Source organism: Hyla sarda, chromosome 2, assembly GCF_029499605.1.
Source record: "Hyla sarda isolate aHylSar1 chromosome 2, aHylSar1.hap1, whole genome shotgun sequence".
In the NCBI taxonomy this organism is placed as follows: domain Eukaryota; kingdom Metazoa; phylum Chordata; class Amphibia; order Anura; family Hylidae; genus Hyla; species Hyla sarda.
In genome coordinates this window covers 246122712-246142695 of record NC_079190.1, presented here as the reverse complement: position 1 = coordinate 246142695, position 19984 = coordinate 246122712, and the positions used below count along the sequence as shown (strand labels likewise).

General features: G+C 42.0%; 1 protein-coding gene across 4 annotated transcripts in view; it reads left to right on the top strand.

Moving 5' to 3' along the window:
* Window positions 1-19984, top strand: part of RAD51C (RAD51 paralog C) — a 132943-nt gene that overhangs the window by 72761 nt on the left and 40198 nt on the right. Inside the window, exons 8-9 of one of the 4 annotated variants that reach the window (XM_056556876.1) lie at window positions 9103-9163; window positions 12978-13693. In XM_056556876.1, the coding sequence (XP_056412851.1) occupies window positions 9103-9163; window positions 12978-13088 (172 nt within the window). In that variant the 3' untranslated portion in view covers window positions 13089-13693. Of the gene's footprint in view, window positions 1-9102; window positions 9164-12977; window positions 13694-19984 lie in introns of those variants that run through there. The other 3 variants (XM_056556875.1, XM_056556874.1, XR_008888710.1) reach the window with 3 other exon arrangements.

Below are 19984 nucleotides of genomic sequence, written 5' to 3'. Positions count from 1 at the left end.
CTTCCATAGTATATACAGAACTAAAGAACCCATTCAGTAGCTCCGCCTTCTCTTGATCGCCCGTGACAACCTCCCCATTATCATTATTAAGGGGTCCTACATGCTCTGTCCTTGGTTTTTTTGTATTTATATATCTAAAAAAATATTTAGGATTAGTTTTGCTTTCTTCGGCCACCTGTCTCTCATTTTGAATTTTTGCTGTTTTTATTACATTTTTACAGATTTTATTAAGCTCCTTGTACTGTTTAAATGTTATAGCTGACCCATCAGATTTGTATTTTTTGAAGGCTATTTTTTTGTTGTTTATTGCTCTTTTAACCTCATTTGTCAGCCATGTAGGATTTAGTTTTAATCGTTTATATTTGTTCCCCTTTGGTATATATTTAGCTGTATAGTTATTTAGAGTTGATTTAAAGATGTCCCATTTACCTTCTGTATCAGTATTTGAGAACACCTCCCCCCAGTCTATGTCCTGTAGTGCAGCCCTCAGCCCAGGGAAGTTTGCCTTTTTAAAGTTATATGTTTTTGCTTTCCCCGTCTGTCTTTGTTTTCTACATTTTAAGTCAAAAGTAACTATATTGTGGTCGCTATTACCAAGGTTTTCCCTCACAGTTACATTACCAACCAGCTCTGCGTTGTTGGAAATGATCAGATCCAACAAGGCATCACTTCTTGTTGGGTCCTCCACAAACTGGCCCATAAAATTATCCTGCAATAAATTTAGGAATTTTCTCCCCTTTGTAGTTTTAGCCAACCCCCGGCCCCAATCTATATCTGGATAGTTAAAATCTCCCATTATTACCACTGTACCTGCCCGGGCGGCCCTCTCTATTTGTTTATACAGCCGACCTTCTATCTCTTCAGTGATATTAGGGAATCTCTTCAGTGATATTAGGGGATCTCTTCAGTGATATTAGGGGCTCTGTCCCCTCTCCCTGAAAAAGAGAGAATAAGAAATATCTATGAATCATGGGTTCACTAACAGCAGTGGGAGCAGTAAAATCACTTTGTTACCACTCTGAATGGAAATCATGCAGCTTTATTAACCCCTTCCCGCAGAATGTCATATATAAACGCCGGGTTGTGCAGTGCGTTCGCGCATCCCGGCGTTTATAAATGACATGCAGTTAACCCGGCGATGCGCAGCATCGCACGGGTTAACTGGCAGAAGTCCCGCTGTTTCCAGCAGGGGACAACTTCTGCTTCACCCCCAGGACCATCAATTGATGGTCCTGGTCAGCGATCACTGTGATTGGTCCCTGTGGACCAATCACAGTGATCTGGGGTGAAAGTTCAGATCCCCCGCACTGCCCGCCCCTGGAAGTCGGGCAGAACGGGGGACGAAGGCTGCGGGGGCTCGCGGGGACCTGCGGCACACGGGGGGGAACAGGAGGGGACCGGCGGACTTACCTGATCCAGCGGCGGGACCGAGGAGCAGCGCGGGACCGGCCACGTGGACGAGCAGCGACGGGTGAGTATATGGTCCTCAGAAGCAGCAGTGAAGATCTTCACTGCTGCTTCTAGGAGTCTGAAAACTACAACTCCCAGCATGCCTAGACAGCCTTTGGCTGTCTGGGCATGCTGGGAGTTGTAGTTTTGCAACATCTGGAGGGCCTCAGTTTGGAGACCATTGTATAATGGTCTCCAATCTGTGCTCTTCCAGCTGTTGCAAAACTACAACTCCCAGCATGCACTGACTGTCCAGGCATGCTGGGAGTTTTAGTTAAGCAACATCTGGCCCTTCAGATGTTGCCGAACTACAACTCCCAGCATGCCCTTCAGCTGTCTGGGCATGCTGGGAGTTGTAGTTTTGCAACAGCTGGAGACACACTGGTTGGGAAACATTGTTTCTAACTCAGTGTTTCCTAACCTGTGTGCCTCCAGCTGTTGCAAAACTATAACTCCCAGCATGCACTAAAGACCATGCATGCTGGGAGTTGTAGTTTTGCAACATCTGGAGGGCCCCAGTTTGGAGACCATTGTATAATGGTCTCCAATCTGTGCTCTTCCAGCTGTTGCAAAACTACAACTCCCAGTATGCACTGACTGTCCAGGCATGCTGGGAGTTTTAGTTCAGCAACATCTGGCCCTTCAGATGTTGCCGTACTACAACTCCCAGCATGCCCTTCAGCTGTCTGGGCATGCTGGGAGTTGTAGTTTTGCAACAACTGGAGACACACTGGTTGGGAAACATTGTCTGTTTCTAACTCAGTGTTTCCTAACCTGTGTGCCTCCAGCTGTTGCAAAACTATGACTCCCAGCATGCACTAACAGACCATGCATGCTGGGAGTTGTGGTTTTGCAACAGCTGATGCAAGCCCCCCCCCCGCCCCGCCACCCCCGTGAATGTACAGGGTACATTCACATGGGCGAGGCTTTTACAGTGGGTTTCTCGCATCTTGAGATGCAGCAAATTTTGCGCTGGGAAACTCGCTGTAATCCCCCGCCCATGTGACTGTACCCTAAAAACACTACACTACACAAAATAAAATAAAAAGTTAAAAACACTACATATACACATACCCCTACACAGCCCCCCTCCCCCAATAAGAACGTCCGGTACGCCACTGTTTCCAAAGCAGAGCCTCCAGCTGTTGAAAAACAACAACTCCCAGTATTGTCGGACAGCCGTTGACTGTCCAGGCATGCTGGGAGTTTTGCAACAGCTGGAGGCACCCTGTTTGGGAATCACTGGCGTAGAATACCCCTATGTCCACCCCTATGCAAATCCCTAATTTAGGCCTCAAATGCACATGGCGCTCTCACTTTGGAGCCCTGTCGTATTTCAGGGCAACAGTTTAGGGCGACATATGGGGTATCGCTGTACTCGGGAGAAATTGCGTTACAAGGTGTGGGGGGCTTTTTCTTCTTTAACCCTTCATGAAAAGGAAATGTTGGGGTCTACACCAGAATGTTAGTGTAAACATTTTTTATTTTTTACACTAACATGCTGATGTTGCCCTATACTTTAAATTTTCACAAGAGGTAAAAGGGAAAAAAGCCCCCCAAAATTTGTAACGCAATTTCTCCCGACTACAGAGATACCCCATATGTGAGCGCAAAGTGCTCTGGGGGCGCACAACACGGCCCAGAAGGGAGAGTGCACCATGTACATTTGAGGTGATTTGCACAGGGGTGGCTGATTGTTACAGCGGTTTTGACAAACGCAAAAAAAACAAAACCCCACATGTGACCCCATTTCGGAAACGACACCCCTCATGGAATGTAATAAGGGGTGCAGTGAGAATTTACCCCCCACAGGTGTCTGACGGATCTTTGGAACAGTGGTCCATAAAATGAAAACTTGTACAGCCCACTGTTCCAAAGATCTGTCAGACACCAGTGGGGGGTAAATGCTCACTGTACCCCTTGTTACGTTCCTCAAGGGGTCTAGTTTCCAAAATGGTATGCCATGTGTTTTTTTTTTTGCTGTTCTGGCACCTTAGGGGCTTCCTAAATGCGACATGCTCCCCGAGCAAAATTTGCTCTCAAAAAGCCAAATATGACTCCTTCTCTTCTGAGCATTGTAGTTCGCCCATAGTGCACTTCAGGTCAACTTATGGGGTACCTACATACTCAGAAGAGATGGGGTTACAAATTTTGGGGAGTATTTTCTGCTATTAACCCTTGCAAAAAGGTGAAATTAGGGGGGAAACACACATTTTAGTGGAAATTATTATTTTTTTTTTTACATATGCAAAAGTCATGAAACACCTGTGGGGTAATAAGGCTCACTTTATTCCTTATTACATTCCTCAAGGGGTCTAGTTTCCAAAATGGTATGCCATGTGGGTATTTTTTGCTGTTCTGGCACCATAGGGGCTTCCTAAATGCGACATGCCCCCCGAGCAAAATTTGCTCTCAAAAAGCCAAATATGACTCCTTCTCTTCTGAGCATTGTAGTTCACCCATAGTGCACTTCAGGTCAACTTATGGGGTACCTCCATACTCAGAAGAGAAGGGGTTACAAATATTGGGGGGTATTTCCTGCTATTAACCCTTGGAAAAATGTGAAATTTGGGGGGAAACACACATTTTAGTGAAAAAAAAATATTTTTTTTTACATATGCAAAAGTCGTGAAACACCTGTGGGGTATTAAGGCTCACTTTATTCCTTGTTACGTACCTCAAGGGGTCTAGTTTCCAAAATGGTATGCCATGTGAGGGTTTTTTGCTGTTCTGGCACCATAAGGGCTTCCTAAATGCAACATGCCCCCAAAAACCATTTCAGAAAAACGTACTCTCCAAAATCCCCTTGTCGCTCTTTCCCTTCTGAGCCCTCTACTGCGCCCGCCGAACACTTTACATAGACATATGAGGTATGTGCTTACTCGAGAGAAATTGGGCTACAAATATAAGTATACATTTTCTCCTTTTACCCCTTGTAAAAATTTAAAAATTGGGTCTACAAGAACATGCGAGTGTAAAAAATGAAGATTGTGAATTTTCTCCTTCACTTTGCTTCTATTCCTGTGAAACACCTAAAGGGTTAAAATGATGACTGAATGTCATTTTGAATACTTTGGGGGGTGCAGTTTTTATAATGGGGTCTTTTGTGGGGTATTTCTAATAAGAAGACCCTTCAAATCCACTTCAAACCTGAACTGGTCCCTGAAAAATAGTGAGTTTGAAAATTTTGTGAAAAATTGGAAAATTGCTGCTGAACTTTGAAGCCCTCTGGTGTCTTCCAAAAGTAAAAACTCGTCACTTTTATGATGCAAACATAAAGTAGACATATTGTATATGTGAATAAAATTTTTTTTTTATTTGTAATATACATTTTCCTTACAAGCAGAGAGCTTTAAAGTTAGAAAAATGCAAAATTTTCAAATTTTTCATCAAATTTTAGGATTTTTCACAAGGAAAGGATGCAAGTTACCACAAAAATTTACTACCATGTTAAAGTAGAATATGTCACGAAAAAACAATCTCGGAATCAGAATGATAACTAAAAGCATTCCAGAGTTATTAATGTTTAAAGTGACAGTGGTCAGATGTGCAAAAAACGCTCTGGTCCTTAAGGCCAAAATGGGCTTGGTCCTGAAGGGGTTAAAATGTATTAATACTATAGGTACTTTAGAGCAGATCTTTTACACAGGACCATTATATGCTTTGCACTGGTCCATTTTGACCCTTGTTTATTTTTTAGAGCAAGTGCCCAGTAACCAACCCTAAAAATTAGGTCACATGGCCTGGGGTTCTAGGCACTTCTTCTTTAGTACCACTTATAAATGAGTTTATGTTACAAATGTTCATACAGTTTTTATCCTTTTACTGTAGAAGTATGTTTTATTTAATAATCTTATAGTAGAAGTATGTTTTATTTAATAATCTTATAGTTTTAAGTAGGGATCGACCGATTATCGGTATGGCCGATATTATCCCCCCCACTGCACCGCGACCGCCCCAAACCCCCCCCTGCCCGACTCGCCGCGACCGCCCCCCCGACCCACCACACCGCGTCGCACCCCCCACCGTAGTGCTGGGCGGTATACCGGTATGAACCGGATACCGTTTTTTTTTTCTCCCACGGTATGTATTTTTGCCCATACCGCTATACCGGGCCCCTCCCCCACCCTCTGAGTCAATAAAAAAAATTAAACTTACCCGTAATGGGGGTGGTCCGGGCCTTCCATCCTTCCTGTAGTGTCCGGTGGCATTCCGGGTGGAGGGTGAATCGGTCCGGGCTGTCCTTCTCCGGGGGTCCTCTTCTCCACTCCGGGCAGGCTCCGCCCTAGTACGCTGCATAGACGCCGCTACGCCGTGACGTCAGGTGCGTCGCTGTGCAGCGGCGTCTATGCAGCGTTACTAGGCCGGAGCCTGCCCGGAGTGGAGAAGAGGACCCCCGGAGAAGAAGGACAGCCCGGACCGATTCACCCTCCACCCGGAATGCCGCTGGACACTACAGGAAGGATGGATGGCCCGGACCACCCTCCCCGGACGGTCCCTGCAGCAACTGGGAAGGTGAGTCAGGGTTCTGGGATAGGGGGTTTGTATAATATACTATACCTACAGTAGGCCCTCCAGCTGTTGCAAAACTACAACTCCCAGCATGCCCGGACAGCCAACGGCTGTCCGGGCATGCTGGGAGTAGTAGTTTTGCAACAGCTGGAGGCACCCCTAGGCGCGGTGCGGCGCGGTGGCGGTGATAGGTCTCAGGACCCCCGGACAGGCAGGGGGAGAGAAGCGGGTGGCGGCGGCGGCCTATGGCACCGCAAAAGCCACTGCAGTGCATTGATTTAAAGCGCCCGCTTTAAATCAATGATCTGCAGTGGTGTCGCAGGGGGATAAATAGCCGATAACTTATACCGGAATATCGGTATAAGTTATCAGCTATCGGCCCTAACCTCCACCGATTATCGGTATCGGCCCTAAAAAAACGATATCGGTCGATCCCTAGTTTTAAGCATATCGGTCACCCAAAAAATAAAACAAACAAAAAAATACAACTTTACTTGCATTGTAATTAAGATCATGTTCCTGTCACTTTTATCTGTGTTGACTCTTGACTGTTGTGCTGCTCACTTCCCCAGCATTCCTCTTCCTAGCAAGGGGTGAGTCCCTGAGCAAGCTTTGTTAGCTTACGCTTCCTGACTCTGTGTCTCTTGGCTCCAGTCACAGGGATCCAGATGACCTGCTGTGAGAACATAGATTACTCCAGCAGGAACTTTGATATAATTAGCCGGTATCGGGACATCTAGTGGCCGGAATTATAGCAGCCAAATATAGGGTGAAAAAACACAATATTTTTAAAAGACCTATATTAGAGATATAGTTGTAGAATTACTATATCTATAACATATCAATATTTTATGTGGTTGACAGTGCCTCTTTAACTTCACTAAGATTTTAGGGATAAATGCATAACATGCATAAAATAATGAGCTATTCTTGCCTAAGCAATCTTGATGAGTGGTTTTATTTAGATAGATGATCTGTTCTAAAATTGCTGCATAATACTATTAGTCTACCAGCATTTCACACTTGGGGACAATTAGCTCAAAAACAACATTAGCTGGTTGTTGGTGTATTTATATATAACTAAATTACTTCTTGGACAGCATTTCCACAAAATCTCCAAAGCTTACATAATGTAGGTCCTGTGAGCATCTAAAACTCAAATGCTTGTAAAATTTTTCAATAGTCTTATTTGAGTTAATGAATAAAATCTACATTACATACGTACTAAAGATGCCTTCTCATGTGATTTTTTTTTCCCTCTGGTGACAAGTATCAAAGAGGTGATTCAATGCCACCAAAGTGCTGAGTACCGGAATGCTTCCTTGCTCCCCCTCCTATTCCTGTCTCTGCTTGGTTGACAAAAGTACTCTTCTTAAAGTAGAAGAAAAAGAGATGCAGTACTGGAGCTCACCCGATGGATGGGTTTAAAAATCGTCTTGAAAAAAATGATTGCCAACAAATCCACAGACAACAGGTTTTGAAGGGATGGCACCCTTGTTTGTCTGGTCCTATAGCCAGTACAAATAGTAAATGAATTTAACAGAGGAAATACCCACGAATATTGTTCTCCCGGGGTCAAGGTGACTTCACAGGGACGTGAAAATAGTTACGATATCTATCACATATCATTAGTGGAGAGCATGTACACATAAGGCATATATTATGATACAGTATCAATAATATCAATAACATAATGTTTAATATTGATATGTAGTGGTGATGTAGATGAAAATTTGGCACTAGAAAATTAAAGCGCTAGCTCTATGTACTGAGGGGATGTGGAGCACTCCTGAGGATCAACATTGTGTTATTTATATTATTGATACTGTATTGTTTTATATATTTTTATATATATATATATATATATATATATATATATATATATGCCTTACGTGTACATGCTCTCCACTAATGAAATGAGATCGATACTGGAACTATTTTCACGTCCTTGTGATGACCCCAGAAGACCGATTTTCGCAGGTCTTTTTTTTTTTTTTTTGTTAAATTCAGTTACTGTTTGTACTGACTATAGGACCTGACTAAAAGAGGGGTGCCAACCCCTTGAAATGCATTTTCCATGTATTTGTTGGCAACAAAAGCCTTTTGCTTAAATTTTTTCTTCTGTTTTTGGTTATTGCTAAGTTCAGGGTGAGCACCCCCTTCTGCATCTCTTTTTTATCCTACTTTAAGAAGAGTACTCTTCTCCATACGTCTACGACCGATCCACAGCTGTAGGATATGAAACTGATGCTTGGCAGCTCCCCCTTGAAGATCATTTTATTATACAAGGCACTTTTTGGTGTGGTACTCGTAGTACAACACCAAAAGGTGGGCAAATATGTATGGGTTGTATGGTTTGATATAACCTAAAAAGAAAACTGCACATTTTGTGCGCACCTCTGTTCAGGCTCAGCCTCCAAATCTTGTTCTTGTTCTGTGCATATGAATTTTGGGCAGGTGCGAGATTTGCAAACAGTTCTGCTTCCAGCTGACAGGGATGGGGATCAAGGAGACGTTACAGCCCTCTGCGCTCGAGGTTTGGAACACCTCTTTGACTTTTTGTACCAGAGAAGCACAGACAGATCTATGAAAGGTACCACCTGTATTTTTGTTCTAACAGCTATTTACAGTGTGAGCATTTCAAAACATGAATTGCAGCTGATAGATTCCCTGTAAACATTATTATGCTTTTCTGTACAATAGGTAGAAAGTGGACAGCCCCTTTAAATATGATGGGTCATAAATGTCTTAATACGGTAGGTCAGGGTCCTATCTCTGGGACCTTCACCCATTGAAAGATTGGAGTCTTTTGACCCCTTTTCTACAAGGTGGGGCATCTGGCGGCAGCTATTGTAGGAGGCTTCATGGGGAGCTGGCTATTCACAAGCTTGCATAAATGTTTCGGGGGATTTAATTCTCATTGACTGCAGTGAATAAGTGTGCATGCAAGTTGTCCTTTATTCACCAGTAAACCTGCTGTAATGGGCACCCAGGGACAGAAAAACCAACCTTTTTGGAGTATTAAGATATTTGCCAGCTGTATCTCCTCTTAGGCAGTGCCATTAAGTAATAGCTTCTAAAATGGCATACCCAATATAGTATCTTTTCATACTTACATTTTTAATATTTCTGTGATTTCAGATTTGCTGCATTGCACAAGTCATCAAGCCAGAAAGACATCACTGTGCAATTTCAAATAACGGTAAGGAGAACATTCTGTTACAGGAAAATATTATGTCATAAATTTCACTAGAATGAATAGATTCAGTGATAGAAGTGTTGAACGTATCAAATCCGTGCAGGGAAGAAGAGTAAGTGTTGCCTTAGTGAAAGTAAGTGATCTTATCAATCATGCGCTACTTTTAGGATGCCCATACGGCAAAACTTTTTTTTGACGTTTTTTTCACCTGTAACTGTATTTAACCAGAGAAACCACTGGGACTTTGGGCGGTCCGGACGGCACCCTGCCAGTGTTGCTGAAGAACTACCCACATATCTTGTCAAAGAAAGGATGGTAGAGGCTCACAGTTAGTTTTATCTCTTTACCGGTCTCATAGTTTAATCCCTTAGTGTCGCAGGGAGTACATGTACAGGGGATATATGGAGCAAGCTGAGCCAGCTAAGGGCCTTTTAAAGGCCTCTTAAGCTGCCATGATGCTACTGCTATTACACCATGCCAAGGCAGGGACTAATAGGAGATAGTCAAAATTACCGTACACTGCCATATGTAAGTATTGTAGTATACTGTATAAACCATCAATCAATTGCATAATGAAAAGGAAAAAGTAATAAAATTCTAATCACCACCCATATTTAAAATAAGAATCAAAAGTACAGCACAATTAGCTTAACTGGTATTATAGCAAAGTATTGAAATATAACATTATATATCATACTTGGTGAATGACATAAATGGAAAAGAATAAAAATAGCCAGTACCAGAATTGCCATTTTTTTTATTCACTTCAGAAAAGAAAACATGGAATTAAAAAAGTGATCAAAACGGTACCAATAAAGTAACAGATCACCACACAAAAAAATGAAAAGAAAAACAAAAAATGACAACTGACCTTGCAAAATAAACAAGCCGTCATACAGTTCTCTGTCAGCTATTGCTTTTGGAAGGCAAGGTGGAAAAACAAAAACACAAAATCGACAATTAATTGTCCTTAAAGCGCAAATCCAAGGCAACCTTACCACATTTAGCAAAGTTCCAGGCAGATGCCTACCCTTGACAGCCTCTAGGCTTATTTACCACATGGGGGTGTAAATAACAGGAGAAGGGCTGCCCAACCTTAGTTTCTTGCCATGGTAAGATACACCTACTGGGCATTTGATTGAATTTACCTATCAACCAAAAAGGCATATATATATATATATATATATATATCTCAGAGCTAGGAATTTAGACAACAATTTAGGTAAAAGGTATTGCTAAAAATCCTGAGAAAAACCATATCAAGCCATGGTCTTATTTTTACTCCTGTTTAGCTGCTCCAAGGAGTTTTAGCTTCCCCTCTTCATCCAATGGTATTTTTAGATTAATATGTCAAAAGACATTCCTTGGGAAGCTTCTGCATTCTCCATTGTTACCACAGTGCCAGTTCACCTCCGCATTTGAGACTGGTTGCTAGGAATACACTGCCAAACAACTATAGCCTTTTATATGACTTTGTCAGGCAGCACATCCCTAACAACTAGTCTGCTTGGGAACACTAAGGTGCCAAAAAGGCTTGGCAGTCCTAAGCCATACTTTTCTTTGACTCTTACTGCCATATAAAGAATATGTTTTTATTCATACATCTACACTATTTACTTAAAGGGGTATTCTGGTGAAAAACTATTTTTTCATATCAACTGGCTCCAGAAAGTTAAACAGATTTGAAAATTACTTCTATAAAAAAAATCTTAATCCTACCAGTACTTATCAGCTGCTGAAGTTGAGTTATTTTCTGTCTGACAACAGTGCTCTCTGCTGACACCTGTCTGGCTCAGGAACTTTCCAGAGTGGGAGCAAATCCCCATAGCAAACCTCTCCTTTTCTGGACAGTTCCTGAGATAGACAGACAGGTGTCAGCAGAGAGCACTGTTGTCAGACAGAAAAGAACAACTCAACTTCAGTAGCTGATAAGTCCTGGTAGGATTAAGATTTTTTTATAGAAATAATTTACAAATCTGTTTACCTTTCTGGAGCCAGAAATTTCTCCGGAATACCCCTTTAAATTACTAATATGATAATATCTGTTAGACTGTTTATTTTATTAACCAAAAACTTGTTTTTTTATACACAGGTAAATATGAAGGTAAAGAGGACTTGTAGCCAACCCAAATCCATTTGATTTTACTATCAATAAATAGCTTAGGGTCCTGATTACACTTATAGGTTTATAGTTTATGTGACTGCTCAGTTATTCGTCAGATGGGCGTCAACTTAATTTTAATAATGGGAGTGAATATTTGGTAATATGCAGGATTATACAGTCACCTGATATTCAGTCAGGGAGCATACAGTTAGTCATACAAGTCCCTCACATTACTCTATGTATAGCCCCACCCATCATCTGATATTCACGACCTTATTAAAGTGAAGTTGACACCCATTTGACAACTCCTCAAATTGTCAGCCAGATTATAAACCCACATATCTTGGGAAGATTAGGTTAAGTTCACACATTTTTTTTCACACATATTTTATTTGTTTAAGAAAGAAAAAAACGTCTATAGGAAAGTGGATACCTGTGCACACAATTTGTAACAAATATGTGTGCATTTTTACAACCCTGTAAGGCTCCTTTACAGGGGTTGGACTGACAACTCATGGGGGCCCCACGCAAAAGAGGATCATGGGCCCACCTTGCACACACCCATATAGATGCCCTGCCCACATACAATAAATATATTTTTCAATTCATAAAGAAAAGATAGCAAAATTACGCAATTTAGATTTTTTTTTTTGGGGGGGGGGTGGGGTTTTGTTTCTATGCAGTATATTTTACGGTTAAAATTACACATTATCGTTAATCTGTAGGTCCATATGGTTACAACTATGATTACACGCCGATATCAATTACCGATACTTTTTTCAATGTCATGTGACAGGGTTTTTTTTCTTCCATAAAGGGGCACTCTGGTGAATATTTTTTTTTTTTTTTCCGGGAACTTTTGCATGAGTACAAGTACTCGTGCAAATGTCCAGTACAGGTCCCGATACCAATATCGGTATCGGGACAGTCCTAATTACAACAATATCCAATTTATGTATGTTTTGTTATATTTTACTACTTTTTGTGATGTTTTCCCATTCTGAACCCTATAACACTTATTTTTCCATATATGGTGCAGTACGAGGGACCATTTTTTGTGCCATGATCTTTAGCTCCGCCCTTAGCTCCGCTCCCACAATTTACATGATCGTGACATCATCACAGGTCCTCAAAGACATCAGATCGGGCAGTCACGACCATTATGTTTTGTGTGGAGATCCTTGTTTTTTAGTGACTGCCGACCAGGACCTGCATAATGCATGGGGAGATGTAGGGTTAAAAAAGATGGCAGATGCAGGCCCCCACTCAGGACCGGGCCCTCGGGCAGTGCCCAAATGCCCGACCTGTCATTCCACCCCTGCTCCTTTCAAACTACCTCTACTGCCCGTCAGTAACCGATCCGTTCGAAGATAGCGGGAGAAAAAATTGTGCTTGGGGCATCCTGGCATCTCCGGCGGAGTTACGGGGTGCAATAACAGACGTTATAGAATCCCATTCAAGTGAATGGGATCCTCTGTGCCCATTATGCCTCCCCTTAGGCTCCATTACAATAACGGATGTTAATGGCCAAAAAAAGAAAAAAAACAAAAAAAAAGAGCTTTAATGTCCATTTGTAATGGAGCTTTATCTATAGTGTGAAAGGAGCCTAAGCTATTAAATGATAATAACATCTCATATTTTCTTCAGGTTGTCTATAGGTTCTTTTAAAACCACAAATGGTGTATATTTATTCATTTATTTATTTTTAAATAGTCAAAAGGTTTTCGGGATGTACAAGCTGTTGAGCCTGAGACAAGTTCACCAAAATCTGAAATGAACCCACGCAAGCGCCCAAGGGAATACGATAAAGAACACCAGCCTTAAATTCGGATTTCATAGACTATAAAAAGTGCCTGGATTTCATAAGACATTTTTTTTATCTACTCTGAAAAATTATTCATATTTTGTCTGTGCACAAAAGAATAAATGTACCAAAATGTTTTATTTATATCATCGCCAGTTACACTATTGAACAATGCACTAAGATCTTTTTTTTTTAAAGAAATTAAGGTATAAATGTTAACTTTTTAACAATTTGAACCTTCAAAATAACAAATATTAGTATGTTCTAATATTGTCCTCAAAGGTTTTTTTGTATTTGATTAAAGATATATTACTCAGTTTTTTATACTGATTTCCATGTGTTGATATGATGGTAGAAATGTTCTTCGACCTACAGATTTTAAAAGTAATAATCTGAAGAACATTTTTGCAAGGTAAATGTAAGCATTGATAAACACTTGTTATTTCACAAGGCCATGGATAGGCATTTTACAAACAACATGAAGGAAGTAAAGCTAAGTTTCCAGGTTTTTTTTCAGGCAGTTTTTGGATATCTGCCACTGCAGTTTTTGAGCCAAAGTCAGAAGTGGATCCATAAGGGAGGGGAAGTATAAGTCATTCCTTTATATGTCCCATTCCTTTTGTATTCACTTTGGCTCAAAAACTGCAGTGGCAGTATTCCAAAAACAGCAAGAAAAAAAAAAAACAAGTGGAAACTTAGCCTAAATGGTATTTTTAAACAAAACACAACCTGCTTTTGATTTACTATTGTAAACCTGACCTGCTTTTGTAGGTCACGTGCCACAATTTGTGTCTGTTCCAAAATCTTTATATATAAAACTCAATGGGGTTTATTTACTAAGAGTGTAGTGTAGGTTTCTTTGTGTGTTTTGATTTCCGACAGGTATTTTCCCACGGTATTTACTAAGGTTTGCCTACATTTTGCACTTTTCCCTATGTTTTGCTTTTTTTACAGCTGTTCTGATCTGTCGGGTTTTCCTCAGCTCAAATCCACCACATTTTCTGTGGAAACCTTAGTAAATATGTTGGGATTTTTCAAATGGTCTTGACCACGCCCCCTTTGTTGAGACCATGCCCACTTTATCCAGTGGCCACGCCCCCTTTTCAGGTTTTCCTTGTAAAATGGAAAGTTTTTGTGCGACACAATTTGGGCACAAAACCCGACAAAACAAGAGTCGGGATCACGTTAGTAAATAAACCCCAATGTGTTTGTGTATGTGTGTGTGTGTGTGTGTATGTATGTATGTATGTATGTCCAAACGGCTAAAGATATTAACATGAAACTTGGCACACATGTTACTTATATGTCAACAACAAACATAGGATAGGTAATTTAACCCTTACTCACCCCTATTTGCCAGGGTCAGGGTTTTTGTTTAAAGTCCCATACAAGTCTATGGGAAATATATGTTACTGCATAGCTTCCAAACGGCTGGAGATATTTCGATAATACTTGGTCACATGTTACTTATATGTCCACTTAAAATATAGGATAGTTAATTTAACCCTTAACTACCTCCATTTGTAAGGGTGAGGGTTTTTGTTTAAAGTCCCATGTAAATCAATGGGAAATGTATGTTCCCACATAACTTCCGTACGGCTGGAGATATTTCAATACCTGGTACACATATTACGGGTCGGGATATGAGGACGGGATAGGAGGATGGGATAGGAGGTCGAGAAAGGAAGACGGGATATGAGGGCGGGATATGACAACAATATATGAGGATGGGTATTAAGTCAAAAGCTTCCTCTGTTGATTTTCCTCCACAACAAGGATTAGGAAGAAAAAAACGGGCAACGCCGGGTACTCAGCTAGTAAATATAGAAAACTCTATGTGTGTGTGTGTGTGTGCATGTTCCAGCATCATGTCCAAACGGCTAAAGATATTAACATGAAACTTGGCACACATGTTACTTATATGTCAGCAACAAACATAGGATAGGTAATTTAACCCTTACCCACCCCCATTTGCCAGGGTCGGGGTTTTTGTCTAAAGTCCCATACAAGTCTATGGGAAATATATGTTACTGCATAATTTCCAAACAGCTGGAGATATTTCGATAATACTTAGTCACATGTTACTTATATGTCCACTTAAAATATAGGATAGTTAATTTAACCCTTAACTACCCCCATATGGGAGGGTCGGGGTGCTTGTTTAAAGTCCCATGCAAATCTATGGGAAATTTATGTTCCCACATAACTTCCATACGGCTGGAGATATTTCAATAATACCTGGTACACATATTACTTATATGTCAAATAAAAAGATATGATAGTTAATTAACCCTTATCTACACCCTTATATAAAAGATGAGTTTTTGTTTCAAGTCCCATGCAAGTATATGGGACTTCCAGTACCTTACTCCACAAGCTCCGCTCTGCATCTCCTGGTGAATGTGTCAATCCGGCTTGCAAGCCACACCCCATCTCACAAAGACATGCCCCCATTTTATGCTCCACCTCTTTTATTATCTACCTTTTTTGTGCATCGGTCTGGCTTGCAAATCACGCCCAGTCCCACAAAGCCACGTCCCCTTCTATTTTCAGCTTACAATATCTTCATCACAAATCAGTCCCACCTGGGGACAGGATATGAGGATGGGATATAAGGATGGGATATGAGGTCAGGATATGAGGTTGGGATATGAGGATGGGATATGAAGACGGGATGTGAGGATGGGATATTAAGTCGGACATGGGGACGAGATATGAGGGTGAGATAGGAGGACGGGAAATGAGGTTGAGATAGGAGGTCAGGATATGAGGACAGGATATGAGGTTGAGATATGAGGTCGGGATAGAAGGTAGGGATATGAGGACAAGATAGGAGGACGAGATAGGAGGTCGGGATAGGAGGACAGGATATGAGGTCAAGATAGGACGGGATAGGAGGTCGGGATATGAGGACGGGAAATGAGGTTGAGATAGGAGGTCAGGATATGAGGACAGGATATGAGGTTGAGATAGGAGGACGAGATAGGAGGTCGGGATAGGAGGAAAGGATATGAGGTCAAGATAGGATGGAATAGGAGGTCAGGATATGAGGTCGAGATGTGATGACGGAATATGAGGTTGAGATATGAGGACGGGATATGAAGTCAAAAGCTTCCTCCTTTGTTGATTTTCCTCCCCCACAAGGATAAGGAAAAACTGGGCAACACCGTGTACTCAGCTAGTGTAAAAACAAATCTGTAAATCCCCATAGTAAATAGAGTGTAATCTTGCAAGTCGGAAACAACATTCCACACTAGTAAAAACCTAACACTCTTAGTAAATCGGCCATTATTTTTTTGTTAAAAAAAAAAAAAATGCAAAAACTAATTCTGCTTAAAGGGGTTATCCACCATAAGGTTATTTTAGTACGTACCTGGCAGACAGTAATGGACGTGCTTAGGAAGGATCTGTGCTTTGGGCTAAATGGCTATGTTGTAAGATTAATATAGCGCTGAGGCTGTCTTTTTGTGAACTGGCTATTTCCTGTTAAAGTGTGTTCCCTCAAACTACAGGTCCTATGATTCCTTGTTTTTCCCCCCTCCCTTCCCTCTGAAACATCAGCCACCCCACCCATTCAAACACACCTGTGATCCTTTCCGTGCAATAGACCAGTGTTTTCTGACCAGGGTGCCTCCAGCTGTTGAAAAACTACAATTCTTGCAGAATGATCTCCCTCCCACCCAGCAGTCACTCCACCCATTGAAGCAAAGACAGGTTTCCTCTGAACACCTGGCATCATACCCAAGAAGATTTGAGACTGTAATTACTGTCAGTTGCTTCACCTAAGGGTAAAGGGTCTGATTACTAATGACACTGCATTTTTTTTATAAACTTTTTTTAAACTTGTTTTTTTATTTAATATTTAAAAAAAAATTTATATCAAAGAATGGTAACAAGTACAGTGTAGTAGGGATCAACCAATTATCGGTTTGGCCGATATTATCGGCCGATATTCATGATTTTGGACATTATCGGTATCGGCAATTACCTTGCCGATAATGCCCCACCTCCCTGGCCAGAGACGGCCGCTGCCCCATTGCCTCCCCCATCCCCGGTTTTATAATTACCTGTTCACGGGGTCCGCGCTACTTCTGGCTCCTGCAACGTGCTGCGCTATTGCTGTGCACTGCGCAGCGCAATCACAAGTGACGTCCTCAACGTGAAATAGCCGATAACTTATACCGGAATATCGGTATAAGTTATCGGCTATCGGCCTGAAAGGTCACAGATTATTGGCCCTAAAAAATCAATATCTGTCGATCCCTAAAGCGCAGCATGGTAATGTAAACAGAATAATATTCCTGTCATACATTGTACTCTTCTGTGGAACGCAGGTTGTGTTACATACACCCTACTTTCGGTTCCATGCTGCTCATTTTACCCAGTGGAAAGCACGCTGCGTTTCACGGCCCACGTCACGTGACTTCTGAACTTCCAGTTCTCGCTACGAACCGATGCCCTCATCTCCAGGCAGCCAGGTAACGTTTTACAGCCTCTTCGCCACATATATTGGACCTGATACTCTTAGCAATTTAACCATTACCCTCCTCTTGGTCCCATTTACCTGTTTTTGATCGGTATTTGTGATCAAATCACAAACCGGAAGTGATATCACTTCCTCTCCCTATATAATGCGGTCCTACTCCCTCACTCCACTCACCTCCAGCGACTACAGGTCGCATTTCTTGATATCTACTCTGCACGGCTATATGCCGATTTCTATGCTTACACCTCCGCAGCAATCCGGTGAGTTCCTACAATCTCCTTTGAGACATATCCGCTCTGCCGACTCCATACCTGTACTTAGTGACATCTTGTTGCTTGATTAATGTATATTCCTTATTAGCAGTGGTGCTGTATCCACTATACAGGATGTCCCCACTGCATTCACTTTTCTTTTGCATTTTATCGGATGTATATTTGTACGCTGTTCAATGGTTTACACTGATCCATCCCTATGATTGCTCAGGACTGTCCAATTTTATACATAATGATTTGTTATTTCTCCTTCTCCAAATTACATATAAACAGCATTTCTTTCTCCTTTTTTTTATGTCAATTGTATTCTATAAGTGGTACTGCAAGTTTCTATCAGTCCCATCATAGTTCTTTCCTTAACTTCGTCTTTATTAGACATATTTTTTTTTTTTTATGTTCATGTAATTCTTAGGTCTGATGAAGGTCCAGTGTGGACCGAAACATCATTAATATCTTTATTTTGGATTGCAAATAAAAGATACCTTGATTCAACTTTGAAAGTGGTGTGCGAAGTCTTGTCTATACTTCTAGTAAACAGAATAAAAGCATATGTGGGGAATACAGTACCCATGTTGCCACAAACAACTTACCAAATGATAGACAATGTTTCAGCACCAGTATCACAGCGCTATTTACCTCCCACCTCCATACACACTTGCACATAGCAGACATACAAACAGAAAAAAACATTTAAAATTGGAAAGAGAGAAGATTAGAAAAAAGGTCCAGCCTATCTACCAACAAAATACCATGGGTGTGCAAAAAACACATCACCTCATATTATCGTGAAAGGGTAGTGGGCCTAAAGTGTTGCTAAGAGCCGCCAAACAGTAACATTCAGTATTCCGAAAATGGCAGCACAAAGGATATTTTTTTTAAATCAATGAGCATAAACGTATCATATTGTCACTTAATGTATGATGAATTTCCTTGTTTTTTTTGGCATGTGATTTTTAGGCCACCCCTTTGGTGGAGTATAGTTGCACAAACATTTCGAGAGTATTCAACCCCTAGACAACACGGTGTACATGTGTTACGCCGAGCGCTCCGGGTCCCTGCTCCTCCCCTGAGCGCTCGCGGTGTTCCCCTCTCTGCAGCGCCCCGGTCAGACCCGCTGACCGGGAGCGCTGCACTGACACTGCCGACGGGGATGCGATTCGCATAACGGGACGCGCCTGCTCGCGGATCGCATCCCAATCCACTTACCTGTCCCGGTCCCCGGCTGTCACGTCCTGGCGCGTGCGGCTGCGCTCCCTAGGGCATGCACGCGCCAGCTCTCTAAGATTTAAAGGGCCAGTGCACCAATGATTGGTGCCTGGCCCAATCAGTGTCATTAGCTCCCACCTGCTCCACACCTTTATAATCTCACTTCTCCTTCCCTGTTTTGCCGGATCTTGCTGCCCTTGTGCCTAGTGAAAGCGTTTCCTGTGATTGCCTTACCAGTGTTTTCTGACCTTCTGCCGTTACCATTGGCTACGAACCTTGCCGCCTGCCCTGACCTTCTGCTACGTCTGACCTCGCCTCTGTCTAGTCCTTCTGTCCCACGTCTTCTCAGCAGTCAGCGAGGTTGAGCCGTTACCGGTGGATACAACCTGGTTGCTACCGCCGCAGCAAGACCATCCCGCTTTGCGGCGGGCTCTGGTGAATACCAGTAGCAGGTTAGACCCGGTCCACCGGTACGGTCCACGCCAATCCCTTTCTGACACAGAAGATCCACATCCAGCCTGCCGAATCCTAACAACATGTAAGCCTGGTTGCCTGGAATATAATGCACCAGTTGTACATGTTCGCCCTGAAGTCAATGACTGACATTGGCAATCACGATAATGTCTGCCAATAACACTTTAGTTGAAGTGCCAATGCCAATCACAGCATCGAACATTGACAGGTTCTGGTGGGTTTATGGCTTTCATAGGAACCCGACAATCACTAAAATGGTGGCCAGAGCTCTGATACTCACAGAGCTCGTTCTAGTGACTAGTGTTGGCAGAGCCACAGCATGAATTTACCTGCAGTTGCGCAGATGTGTGACCCTGCCCTAAGGGTCTATTTACACGTACAGCATTAAATATGCGCAGGATTTGATGCTGCAAATTTCAGTGTAAACTAAATGACTGAACTCATCTTAAAACCTGCATCAAAGATGCACAGGACACTG